Genomic DNA, 12,761 nt, shown 5'->3' on the forward strand with positions numbered 1-12,761 from the left:
TGAGGTCACATTCTGAGATACTGCGTGTTAGGACCCCAGGTGGGAATTCTGGGGGCACACAGTTCTGTGTGTAACACTGGGCTTCCATCTTGGGCCTCCTGCCCGGAGACCCCGGGTGCCCAATGGTGTGCTGCCCACTCCAGGCCTCCGGCAGGCAGCCTAGATCGTTCGGGAGTTGGGGCTGGGGTGGACTCGGTGATTGGGGTTCATGACCAAAGCCGTCTCCAGAACCTCTCACATTTCAGAGAGGCCTAGGCGGCCACTGGGGACTATCCCCTCCTTTTGGGGGCACCCCCTGGACTGGACATGCTCCTTGAGGTTGCTGTCTCCCTCTCCCGGCCCTCCACACGCACTGAGCACGGGCCAGCCCCCCTGCAGGCCTCCTCCTCCGTCTCTTGGGCCCGGTTCTGAATTCCTCTCCTTTCTTCTGTTATATTCGTGCGTTTTCTTCTCTTTTCCCAAATCCACCCCCGGCCCCGAATTCCTGAATCCAAATAAAAGCCCGGTGGGGGCTGAGACATGACGGAGCATTCACCGCTCTCCGAGGCGACCTGGGGCTGGAGCCTCGGCATTGACCCCCTTCTCACCTGGGGAACCGTGTGGCTGTGTGACCCGCGCTGGGTGTTTTGACCTCTCTGAGCCTTGGCTAGCCTGCTGCATGGCCCGCGAATGCCAGCCTGTCTCACGGGCAGAGTGAGAAGGACCTCATGAAGACGGCTGAAAAAACACCCCCGGCCTTTAAACAAACGTCATGTAACTGTAAAATAGTAATGACAACAGCAATATGCTTTGGGCCTGCCCTCTGCTGGGACCCAGGACAGGCCCAAGTGGGGTTCGGCCCGCAGTGGGCCTGTCCTGGAGTCCCTCCGAAAGGCTTTAGTCACTGGGGGGCTGGCAGGACTCGGGGGGTCCTGTTGCCAGACTCCCATGCAGGGCTGGGGTCCCCCCACTGGTGGAAGCAGCTCGCAGCCTAGTGCTTTTTATTTTTGTAATTTCTAAAATGAAAATAATCCTGTGTTTTCCCTGATTGTAAAAATATAGGCTCGTTGTAAAAAACCAAAACAACAAAACAAAAACAAACACAACCAAAAGCAAACAAGACAGAAGCACCGAGATGTATGAAGAAGAAAGTGGAAGCTCCTTCAGACGGGTTCTCCTCCTAGAGAGCGAGCCGGATGGCGGTCTGGGGCTTGATTCAAGTTAGGGACGCTCCACTCTTCAGATGGAGGGTTCTATTTTAGTGTATCTTGTAGAAGCTTTAGAGTAAACATATGTACAGACACGTATGTTATTTTCATTTCAAAATATTTAAGCACGATGAGAGGGTTAAGAGACCCGTAATGCGAGGGTGGTAAACAGAGGAGCCGATGAACGTTCCGGAGAAAGTCTTCCCTGTGACTATACGAGATCGGGGAGGCTGGCCTCCGTCTTAGCCAGTGAGGAGAGGCCTGGGTGGGCTCGGGTTCCAGGTGTGGGGGGACGCTGCTGTCACAAGGTGGCCGCAGGAACAGGGGGAGACGCCGGGGCTCCAGAGAAAGTCACCGGAGTGAAGACTGGGCCACCGCAGCCGCGCGTGCCGGAGGTCAGTGCGCTGGCCGGGCCGCAGGTCCCAGGATGCCACGCGGGGCGGGGGACCTCCGCGGCCTGGGGGAGGAGGGAAGTGTCCGGTTCATGATGTGCCTGCGGGGGGCCAGGACCACACCGTGTTTGTCTCGAAGGGTCTATAAGTCCCGTTCGAACTGTTTCCTGGAAAGAGATGAAGGGTGAAGGCCGAGGAGAGCACCTGGGATTTCCGCACTGATAGGAAACGCTTTCCACCCCATGGCCATGGAAACCTCCACGGTGCCTCCGGGTGGCGCATTTCCCGCCATCCGCCCCTGCCCACGCTCATCCCGGCGCTGGCTCGGACTCTCCGCCGGCAGGAGAGGTGCCAAGGGTCGGCAAGCCTCCGGCCCCAGGCTGAGGGTCAGCAGGAGCGCTCGTAATGTCCCCCAGAGGGCCAGGCCGTGCGGGACACTAGCCGCCCCTTGGTGAAGGTACTGGGCGGCTGCCCTGAGGAGTCAGGTGAGGGAGGGGCTCTGGGGGCTGTTTGGGAAGAGCACCCCCCGGAGAGGTCCGGAGGGGTCTGGGACAAGGTGCAGGTGGGGTTAGGGTTCAGCGGCCAGGGGGCGTCAAGGCTAGGCTGGCGGAAGCCGGGGGCTTCGGACCTGGCCGGCGGGTCATCCCTTGGCCTGAGCAGGTTACAAAAACACAACAGAAAATTAGAGGACCCAAGGGTCTCTTTTCTTTCTAACGGTGGCTCCAGCCTGAGTTACGTGGCAGGAGGATTTGCTGGCCGGGAAGCCGACCGTCCTCGTGTCCCCGGCCGGTGGTCGGCCACGTCCGTCCCTCACCCACCAACACATCGGCTTTCTGAGTCTCGGCGGGGATGCTGAAAGTTCACCACCGTCCCCCGCTCGCTCATTCTCTCCTTCATTTGTTCATTCTGTGCAGACACTGTCCCAAGGCCGGGCGCTCCTGTCCTGCTGCCCACTGCAGAGTCAGGCCAGAGCCAGCTGCCGGTTCCGGGGTGGCGTGTCCAAAGGCACCCTGGGGCCAGAGGCCTCAGCTCTTGCTAGGGCCGGAGATAGTGCAGGAGGCCACTCTGAGGTCGTGTGCCCATGGCTCGCCTCATTTCTGGGTCCCGGGGGAGGGGCATCTGTCACCTTCCAGTCGCTTCCAGCTGTCCCAGGACCCTGGCTCCAGTTAAGAGTCCCCGAGCCTGCCCGGACTCACCAGGCGGCCCCCAGGTGCAGCCCGCGGGCCAGGGCCCTGGAGCCGGGAGCGAGGGCCCCGGGGCAGGGGTCCCATGGCCACCCCGCCCGCCCCTCCCCCGCGCCCGCAGCCCCCACCGCCCCGCGCGTCTGTTTGGAGAAGAAAGCGGACCAATTTGTTTTCATTCAGAATCACTTAAGATCCCATTTTGGAGAAATGAAAAGAGAAAAGCGCGCTTCCCGCGCCTGGCCCGCTGGGTGCCCGCTCGTGCCCGGCGGCGCGCTGGGGGGCGCCCCTCCCCCTCGCCCCCGCCCCCTCTCCCCTCCGCGCGTCTCCCGCCGCCCCCAACCCGGGCTGTGGCTCCGGGCCCCAGGGCAGCCGGCCTGCAGGCCCCCGGCGGCCAGGCCGAGCTCATCTGCATGAAGCCCACACTCGCGGCCCATCTGCAAAGGCGCAATTAAACGCGGGGGGCGGGGGGCGCCCGAAATTAGCATTTCCGCGGCCATCTGGCGCGAGGAGCGGGCGCGGCCGGACAAAGGGCGCCGGGCTAGGGGAGAGGCGAGTGTGCCGCGGCATTGACCTGCAAATGAGGCTTTGTCAGCGCATTAAAGCTGGCCGGACCCCCGACCCCGCTCCCGCCCCCGCCGCCCGGCCCGCGGCCCCTCGCGGCCCAGAACCTAGCCTGGCACCGGGAGGCTTAGGGCGGCCCGCGCAGCCGAGCGCCCCCCACGACCGGCCGGGTCCGACCGCGGCCGGCGGCAGAGCCCCTGTCTGCGTCAAGGTCCCTGGGGGCGACATTGCCTCCGGCTGGGCTGCTCTGGCCATGCTGGTGGATCCCGGGGAGTCCTGGCAGGTGGGCTGGGGCGGGGTGGGGGGCAGGTGTGGGAGAGTCTGCCCGCCCGCCGAGATGGTAAAACCTGGACCCTGGCCACCCGCACCACAAGTGTTCCGTATTTCCCCCATGGTATTTAACACGCCCAGTCTTTGAAACCTTCAGGCGATCCAAGTCAGGGCCATCTTTGGCAACTTTTGGCGACTGTGTCTCAGCCTGGTGACCAGGGCTCCAGCGCCAGGCTAGGGCTAATGATCTCCATGCTCTTTCCTTCCTTGCCCTGGGCCAAGGCCTCAAGAACTCAAGAGTGTGCGTGCAAGTGGGTGCCCAAGGGGTGTGGTGAGACTCGGAGAGGCTTCAGCGGCACAAGGAAGCAGCAGAGGGGCCCACGGTGCCAGAGGCGGGAGGCAGAAGCCTGGGTCACTGGTGCCCCTCCAAGTCCCCTGTGCTTTTGATGGTATGTCTTAGACCCCTTGGCCGTACTCAAGGTCTAGGGGTGGTGTGAGACACAGGATGGTGTGTGCCTGTCCCTGGGCCTCAGTTTCCCCAGATGGACAAAGGGGAGTGGGTGATGTCCATCCTGTCCTGTCCTCTTCCCCTTCAGCACCAGCTCCCAGTGTGTGGAGGGACCCCCTGGCCCAGCCTGAGGGGACCTGAGGCCAAGGGAGGGGACAGGGACGGTTGTCCCTCCTGGGGTCAGCGGAGTGGGGCTGGGGCCTGGGCTCCGGGGTAGGGTGTATGGGGAAGGTGCTAGAGTGACAGGGAGGGGCCCGGTCGTGAGGCTGTGTGTGCTAGACAGAGTCATGGTTTTGGGGGACCCTCAGTAGCAGTGGCCAGGATGTCTGAGACCTCAGCGCTCAGACGTGGTCTTCTCCAGGGTTCCCTTCCCGGCGTTAATCCTGTCAGAAGGAGCAAGCTAAGAGCTGAGCAGTCAGTAACATTCCAGCGAAAATTTGTCTTCCAGCTCATTTTCTGGGAAACTGGGGTCCAGGGACCAGTGCGTAAGAGCATCTTGGATGGGAGAGCTCGGTCTGGGAGGCGTGGCCGTGCCCGAGCTCCCTGCCCTGCAGCCCCCCATCCAGCTGTGGCGGGGGTGGGGGGGTGGGGGGGGTGTTCCGGGTTCACCCACTGGTCATGTGACTGAGTGACCCTCGGCCGTGTCAGCGGACCACGAGCCATGGGGGACTTGGGCTGGGCACTTCTCCACCTGGCCTTCCGTTTTTGCCGAGTACCTGGGTCAGAGCGACCCTCTCTTGCCGTTATCCCAGGGGTGCTGGGAGGGATGGTGTCGGGGGGTGGTGACGCCTGGCACTCAGGTCTCCCTCGGGAGCTGGAACCTTCATCAGACGAGGTTAGGTGTGTGAGCTGTCCCGAACGGCAAAGTCAAGTCCGCTGCGACGACGATGAGGAAAGGGAGCCCCCTCCATCCTGGGTCTGTGCTGGGGGCCGGGCGCAGGGTCGCTGGTCCTCCAGGATCTCTGGGGCTGTGCCCTGGAGCACATAAGGTGCAGAGAATTTCAGAAACCTGCCTTCAAATTCTCCGGATGTAGGACGTGGATAAGGAGGGCTTTGGGGGTGGGTCGGCCTGTGGGGGGAGAACCGGGGGCTCCCAAGGGACTGTACATAGCCGGTGTGTCCAGAGGGGGCTGGAAGAGGGTGTGGCTGGACGGCAGGTGCATGTGTGTCCCCTCTCTCCGTGGTTCCCGATGGGCCCCTCCCATCCCCCAGGGGCAGGTCAGAAGCCAAGGGCACTGTGGGCTCTGAGAGGAAGCCGGCCCGTTCCGTTAGCCCTTCAGAAAGGCTTCATGCCTGGGCCAGGGTGACGGAGCAGGAGCTTGCTAAGTGGAGAAAGGGAGCAGGGCTGGTACGGAGGGAAGTGGCAGCGGGGGTGGCAGCCGGGGTCGCCTGGGAGGAGCCGGGCAGCTGCTGGAGGGTGGGGTGGGAGCCTGGGGGCTGGGCCTGGAGACCAGCCTCCTCTGCCCCCGGTTTCCACTCTCTGCTGGCTGCGGTGGGCTGAGCCGATATTCATGCCTGCTAGCTACAGGACGCTCTTTTCAGTGTGGCCAGCGGGGCAGAAGAGCGGAGTGACAGGCAGCTCGTGGCCCAGCCTTGGGAGAGCAGGACCGTCTCTGCGCCAAGTCCTGGCGGGGGCCGGATGCGGGAGAGGGAACCGGGGTCCGCCTGGAGGGTGTGCCCAGCATGGGCCCCCGCGGTGGAACCCGGGTGCCCCTATCTGCGGAGTGGCCTGGCTGCCGAGGCCTACAGGACGACACGGGAGCCCCAGGGGCCTGAGCCCACCTCCCTCTCCCTGCTCTGTCCAGCCCTCACTTCCTGCCCGGCCCACGCATGGCCAGTCGGACAGAAGACACGGCTGCTGGAGACCCTTAGGCAGAGCTCTGCTGGAAGAGTGGGGGTTCGGCTCGGCCTGGGGCTGGGGTCCGTGAGGTTGCAGGCCACCCCTGAATGTGGAGGCTGGGGGCGGGGAGAAGGCACGAGAGACAGGCCGGCCCCAGGTCACTGGGGGCCTCTGCTGTAGGGTGGGGGCAGGAGTGGGACCCTCCTCTCCTCGCCCATTCCTCTGCCTCCTGGACCCCCCTGTGGCTGGCGTGCTTGTAAGGGGGGTGCACAGGTCTGTCTCCGCGGTGGGCGGCTGGCTTCCGCGGACCTCACCCTCTGGAGGCTGCTCGCACCGACCCCTCCACCCCCTCGCCTCCCATCGTGGCTGCCGCGGCCGCTATCCCCCAGGCCACCTCTTCCAGGGCTCCTTCACAGGGGACCCTGGGGCAGGGGGAGGGGCGGGGCTGGGGAGCCAGACACACCCGCTACCCGGCTCTGCTCCTCACCTGTGTAGGCACCTGGGCAGGCAGGTCCTGTGCTCTGGCCTCTGGTCCCTCGTCCCTAAAATGGGGGCAGCAGGTCCTGCCTGATGTGTCGGGCCCCGGAGGGAAGACCATGTCTCCTGATGCTCAGCTTGGGGGGGTCCCTGGCTTCCCCCCGGGCTGCTGTTGGTGGGCCTCAAGGTGGGGCAGGGTCTCGCCTGCTTCTCCCCCACCTCCCACCCGTTGTACGGCCCCCTGACAGGCCGTCTGAGCCGCTCCGGCTCCTGGGGGCCGATGCCCAGGCGAGGGAGGGCCCAGGTGGGGGAGGCGGCTGCCAGGTCAGGCCAGGCGGGCTCCAGCGCCGGCTGAGTGCTGCTCTGTCCAGCCCCTGCGCCTGCCGTCTGCCGCTGGGGTTCGGTTTCCGGGAGCCGGTGCGACGCAGGTGGGCTGCGAGACCGGTGACCTCGAAGCCTGGAGCCCGAGCGCCTCTGAGCCCGAGGGAGGTGGCAGGGGTCAACCAGGAGGCCTTTCCCCGGGGCAGCGGGCGCAGGCAGGGGGAAGCAGTCCGCCCGCACCCTCCGGCCTCGCGGGCGGCTGGCAGGGAGGGAGGCTGCCGGGGCGGGGGTGCCAGGCCTTGGCAGGGGCTGGAGGGGGGCTGGGCCAGCGGGCGTCGGTAACCGAAGCCTTTGGGACGCATGTGGGGTTTGGTGGAGCATTTCGGGGCGTGGCTCCGCGCGCTTCCTCTGGGGGCTGCTGGCGGGGGTGGGGGGAGACGGGCAGGGCTGGGGGAGAGGAGCGCGCGGTGGACACCTGCTGGCCTCTGGCCCCCCGCAGCCACTCAGCTTCTGTAGGAGGTGAGGGCTGGCACGGCCCTTCCTGCTTGCTTTATGGGAGGCAGGGATACTCCGAAGAGGCAGAGGATGGGGCTGGGGGGCGCCTGACCTCCGGGTTCTTGCTGGGGCAGAGACCAGAAGTCCCAGGCAGCTGGGTCAGGGGACTGTGGCTGATCTCAGACCCTGGGAGGAGCTGTGGCCACTCCCTGGGAGGCTGTGGGCCGCTCTCCCCATGGGGTGACCTGGGGCAGAGCCAGGGGGCCCCGCTCTGGGAGAACCATGGTGGCCCCTGTCGTGGGGGTGTCCCCAGCGGGGCCTTCAGGGGCCACGGGCTTAGAAGCCAGTGGATGCGGATGGCAGGGGTGCTGACGTGGTGCCAGCACGTGGACGATGGAAAGTGAGCGTCTGCTCCTTGGCCTCCTGGGAGGAAGGGGTGGGTGTGTGAGGGGGCAGGGGTGTTTGAGAGCCCACAGTGGAGTGCGTGTGCGTCTGCACCTTGACAGAGGGTCAAAGGGAAAAGCGTGGGCTCTGACGGACCCCAACCGACAGGGCCTCGGGGGCCGCGGGGAGAAGTCAGCAAACAGCACTCGGGACGCCCCGACCGCGTGGCCTTACCGCGTGGCTTACCGAGTGGCGCAACCACGGGGGGTAGGACATGGTCTCGCCTACGTCTGACGGACGGGGACACAGAGGTGCAGAGGGCTGTGTCTTGGCCTGAGTCCCCAGGCCTCGGAAGCTCTCGGCCCGTTTCCTCAACGTCAGAGGGCTGCATGGGCCTCAGTTTCCTTTTCTGTAAGAGGTGGCTCTCAGGCTGGGTCTCCCAGGAGGGGCTGCTCGGGATGGCCCGGTGCCCGCAGAGGAGCGGGGCCGTTAGGGTTGGGCGCTGAGCCGTGGGTGGGGCCCGAGCCGCCGGGCGCTGCGCGGGGCCGGCCAGTCAAGTGGAAGGGCCCCGCTGGTTGCCGGCCGCTTTCTTTTCCTCTCCAAAGGCCTTTTGACGAAGCGGATTTGATTAAGACCTTTTGAAATTACTTAATGACATTACCCACCGTCCCGACAACCCCCTTTAGAAAGCCTTTCTCGAGGGGCCTCCTGCCTCCCATTCCAGGACGGGCCCTTCTCCCGGGCGATGCTGTGGTCCCCGGGGCCTGCCCAGGCCTCAGCCCATCGGCGGTCAGGGCCTCTGCATCTCCTCCCGCTCAAGTGCCTGGGGCAGCCCTACCCCAGGCCCGGCCTCTCCCAGCACGAGCCTCCTCTCCCTGGGCCAGCAGATCCATCTCCGACCTGTCACCTCCATTGTCCTTGGCCGAGGGGCTGTGGCCCCGCCTTCTCGGGAGTGGGCCAGGAGCTCCCTGTGTGCGGGTCCTCTAGTCCCGGTGGGGGTGTGCCGGCCCGGGGCAGAGGCTGGCAGGGAGTGTCCTGAGGCAGAGGCCGGCAGGGGTGTCCCGGGAGTCGCTCCTGGAGGCTTTTGATGCCAGGGCGTTGCGGCCTCGCTGCAGGGGCTGCCGATCCCCGTGACCCCTGGGTGGGCCTCCCCAGACCATTCCAGAGACAGAACAGTGAGGCTCTGGGCATGGCCGCAGTCCAGGTGCTGCCAGCAGCTTCGCAGTTCCACGTCGAGACTTACTCCTGGACTGCAGGATCTGCAGTCCGTAGACCCGCTCCTCCCGGAGCTCAGGGAGCTAGCTCTCCCTCCCAGGCAAGAGGCTACCGGGCCTTTCCTTCCACTTGGCATCCTGCTGGGACTCCGTGAGGCTGGGGAGGCCACGACCCCCTGAAGCTAACAGACAGCCCGGGCTCTGCCCGAGGATGCACGGCGAGAGCGCAGCTGGGCCAGGACGGGCACAAGAGGGCCGGCGGCTCTAGCTCCGGTTTTCTGCATCCCCACTGCCGTGCCCCACATCACCGTGAAGACGGTTCCTGTAACCACATATGTGTGTTTAGCAGGTGGCGCTGAGGAGGGATACGGCCAAAAAACAACCAGAATAAATTCAGTGGGGTTTGGTAGCTTGAATCAGCTGTCAGGCCTGTAACAGTTTCTTGAGCCTTGCAGGGTGGTGGGGGGTGCGGGGATGTTCTTACGTGCAGGAGCAATGGCAGCTTCATTGGAACCAGTGGGCATGCCTTGATGGATGCCCTGGCCCTTAGCTGTATGTCCCAGCTTGCCGGTCCACATGGACCTGCGGAGCTGTGTTCAAACCACCTGGTAATTCCCCTGCATCTTTTCCTCGGACCTAGACTCTCTGGCTTTGTGATCTGGCTTGAGAAAGCCAGCTCCCGTTTCGGCTAGTCCGTCCCTCCCTGCCCTCCAGCTTCTCCGCCTGGCAACAGACTTCTCTGCTGCTGCAAGTCCCTGGGGCTTTTGCAGTGCAAATTCATACACATAAGTGTCGCTCAGGCCAGCTCTGCCCTGGGCCTTGGTTTCCCACTCTGCACCAGGGAGGGAGGACCCATGTGCCTCAGGGTTTCTCTGCTTCTCTGCTCTGTGTCCAATCTGTGCACCCCACGAACACCCCCTGGGATCCCCTCACCTACTTCCTACCCACTTCCTGGGGCCGTGGGCTGGACAGGGAGGTGGGGCCGCCGGCATGATTGACCCTGGCAGCCGGGTCTCCTGCTTTGATGTTGCTCACAAACATCACAGGCTTCCTACAGGCTAGAAACTGGGGGGAATTTCGCCGAGAGGGTGCAGAGGCTGGGCTGGAGACAGGAGGTGGGGAGGGGGTCCGAGTCATGGGCAGATGGGTGTCCCTGTGGTGTCCAAGCGACATGCTTTCAACTCCATTCTGACCCCTGCCCCCCTGCAACCTGAGTCTGCGGGAAGCTGAAGGAGCTAAGACCCCAACAGACACCAGGACAGACTTGTCACTTCTCAGGCTGTGGGACCCCTGCTCAGACATGTGTGAACCCTAAGCCTGTCAGGTGAGGGCTGAGAGGGTGGAGCTCTGCCTCTGCGGGGGGCCTCTGGGGCCGAGGCTCGGAGAGGAATGGAGGGAGTCTGAGGTCCACCCTGCGGTGAGCTCCCCTGCCACCTCCTGCCTTGCTAAGGTGCTTGGAGTGCTGGGGACTACGGGAGGCTGGGGCAGCAGGGGGCCTGCTCAGGAGGACCAGAGGACAGAATCAGGCCCGGGACGTAAGGAGGGACCTGCTGAGAGAGAAGGATCCGGGGCTCAGAGTGGACCCCCACCCCCTGCCACATGGCTGTCACCTGAGGTCTGGGTCGTGGGGGGCAGTACCCTGACCTCAGAGGCCTTGGGACGGGGCCCCCGGTCTGTCGATGGAGAAGATCCTTTCTCCGGACCATGTCTCTGGCTGGTGTGGACAGCCCCCGGCCCACCCTCTGCCCAGGCCTGGTTTAATGGAGCTGGAGGTGACTCCCCCTGCAGCAGGAGGACGGACAGCAGCTGACCCGGTGAGGTCGGAGGTCGCCTGCCTGGGGGCTCCTGGGCTGCCCGCCTGCCGTGGTGCTCTGCTCCGCCATGGCTTGGGAAGGGCCCAGGTGAGGGCTGTCAGAGTCCAGAGGGCCCTAGCCCCAGGCTCTTGGCACTCAGAGAGCAGTGGAAAGCGGAGCTCTGTTTGTCCAGCTCCGTGGACAAGCATGCTCCAGGCCCAGCTGCCAGGGACCCCCAGGCTCGGGGGGCCGCAACGGTGAGGCCAGGGCCAAGAGGGGGCTGCCGCCCTTTCAGGGGAGCCGCTGGGGTCCAGGGCTCAGAGGTGGTCCCAGGAGGAAACCAGGGTGTGGAGCAGGTAGGTTTCGGGTGAGCTGGGGAGGGCCCCCAAACCAGGGAGACTGGCTGGCTGCTGGGAGGACCCCATCCCTCCAGGTGACCCAGCAGACCCCCACAGGAGGACTCTGCTTGGGGCTGTGTGTGGGGCTGTCCCAGGAGGCCTGGGCGCGCCAGACTTGTGCCACCCCACCCCCACCCCGGCTGTCTCTCAGAACACCTGCCTGGTCTCGTCCTCAGGGCACCGGGTGGTGGACTCCCCTCCCCCACACATGCATCACAGGGCCCTGCCTGTGTCCGGGTGAGCCTGCAGCACCCTGGCCCTCTCCCCCGTGGTGCAGTAGCCCCTTTCCAGACCCTCATCTTATCCCTTCATTTAACTGGCCCTTCGGGAGGTCTGGCCTCCCCCTGTGGTCTGAGAGTCCCAGGGAAGCCTCTTGTCCACTGGCCTGCTGCTGGGCACAGCTCCTGACCCCGGCCCAGTGGGTGCCGCCCTGCCCATGGGCGGGTGGCTTGGGGCCCGACACAAGAAGAAGTGGGAGGTCGGCCTGGCCAGAGACTTGGGGGCTTCCGGTGGGAAATGCCAGGGCTGGGTGGGCAGGGCGGCGGCTCCCAGGGCCTCGAGGGGCAGCCTGGGTGCAGGGCCGGGACAGCCCGCTGGGGTGGAGGACAGTTCCAGCGGGGGCCTGGCATGCAAGGCGGGGGTCCAGGAAGCTGCTCTGAGGGCTTGTGTGGGCCGGGCAGGATGGGCGCATCTCCCATGCTGCTTGTCTGGCTGCCTTTATTGAGCACCTGCTGTGTGCCCGACCTGGGCCCGGAGCCTCTGGGTCTTCGCTCCGTCCGTGTCCCCCCCACGCCCCTTGGCGGGGCACGGCCACCCGTCCCATTTCAGAGGCGCGGCGGCAGGAGTGCGGGCCTGCCCTGTCTCCCTCTGCTCCCAGCCCCGGTCCAGAGACTGGGAGAGCCTCGGACACGGCGACGGAGCCCAGGGCCTGCCAGGTGCCTGCCTCCCGGGGGCACACGGTGGGGGAGGAGGTCTGCGGTGGAGGAGGGGGCGCTCCAGGAAGGGGGTGGCAGGACGGTCCCCGAGCCGTCCTCACCCTGTCACTCCAGCAGATGCTCCTAGCGCCCACTGGACATGAGCACCTCAGTGAGGGAGCCCAGTGTGGAGACAAAGGCCGGGTGCTGGGGACAAATACTCATGGACACTGTCAGCGGCGAGAGCCAGGCAGCCGCGCGAGGCCCACAAAGGGGCTGGGGGAGGGGGCGTGAACGGCCCGGGCTGCACTTGCCACCGTTGCCCGGGCGACGGCCCTCTCCCGGAGAGGTCTGCTGGGCCATTGTCCGGGGCACACAGGACGTGTCATACACCAGATGGCCGTGTGCTGTCTAAGTCAGTTATCGGGGGACAGAGTGAAGGAATGTGGCCGGCACGGCGGGCCGGGGCGCCATCTGTTCCCGCAGACCGCGGGCACCGGGCGGGCACTGAGCGCCCGGCCGGCCTGGCCCAGCCTCCACCGCGGGCTTTAATTAGCTAATTCCATAATTGGGCTTTATTTCAGGTAAATTGCATTTCACACCCGAGAGGGCCGCAATGGGCCGTCCAGGAGTGAGGCACTCGGGGATTTTGTGTGCAGTCGATAATACGGGAAACAAAGCCGGGCTGGGTGCAGGGGCCGTGCCCTGCCCAGATGGGCGGCCCCGCGCCGAGCGCATCGAGGGCCGGGGTGCCGGGGCGCCGCGGAGGGCCCTGCTCTCCCGCCAGCCGCTTCCTGGGGTTTCCACAAATATTTACCCAACA

At 65.3% G+C, this 12,761-nt stretch overlaps 1 protein-coding gene across 1 annotated transcript; it reads right to left on the reverse strand.

Annotated features, from left to right (window-relative positions):
* Nucleotides 1-3,523: 3,523 nt before the first annotated feature.
* LOC123388311 (translation initiation factor IF-2-like) lies at nucleotides 3,524-7,895 on the reverse strand. Its single transcript, XM_045067788.1, has 3 exons — nucleotides 7,866-7,895; nucleotides 6,430-7,049; nucleotides 3,524-5,077 (listed from the first exon to the last, which is right to left on the reverse strand). Exons 1-3 carry the CDS (start codon nucleotides 7,893-7,895, stop codon nucleotides 4,939-4,941), a joined length of 789 nt encoding a protein of 262 aa, XP_044923723.1. The 3' UTR covers nucleotides 3,524-4,938.
* Nucleotides 7,896-12,761: the final 4,866 nt, after the last annotated feature.

This window comes from Mustela putorius, unplaced genomic scaffold (assembly GCF_011764305.1).
Source record: "Mustela putorius furo isolate JIRA1106 unplaced genomic scaffold, ASM1176430v1.1 tig00000127_pilon_pilon_pilon, whole genome shotgun sequence".
NCBI classification, from domain to species: domain Eukaryota; kingdom Metazoa; phylum Chordata; class Mammalia; order Carnivora; family Mustelidae; genus Mustela; species Mustela putorius.

What these genes read in the sequence shown, in the direction of transcription:
- LOC123388311 (XM_045067788.1), bottom strand. Translation starts at nt 7,895, where the DNA reads ATGTCCTACCCCCCGTGGTTGCGCCACTCG. An exon ending in CCCCGTGGTTGCGCCACTCG is followed by an intron (nt 7,050 to 7,865) that starts GTAAGCCACGCG and finishes GCCCCCCTCCAG; the next exon opens with CCCCTGCCAAGGCCTGGCAC. An exon ending in CTGCCCAGGTGCCTACACAG is followed by an intron (nt 5,078 to 6,429) that starts GTGAGGAGCAGA and finishes TATGTGCTCCAG; the next exon opens with GGCACAGCCCCAGAGATCCT.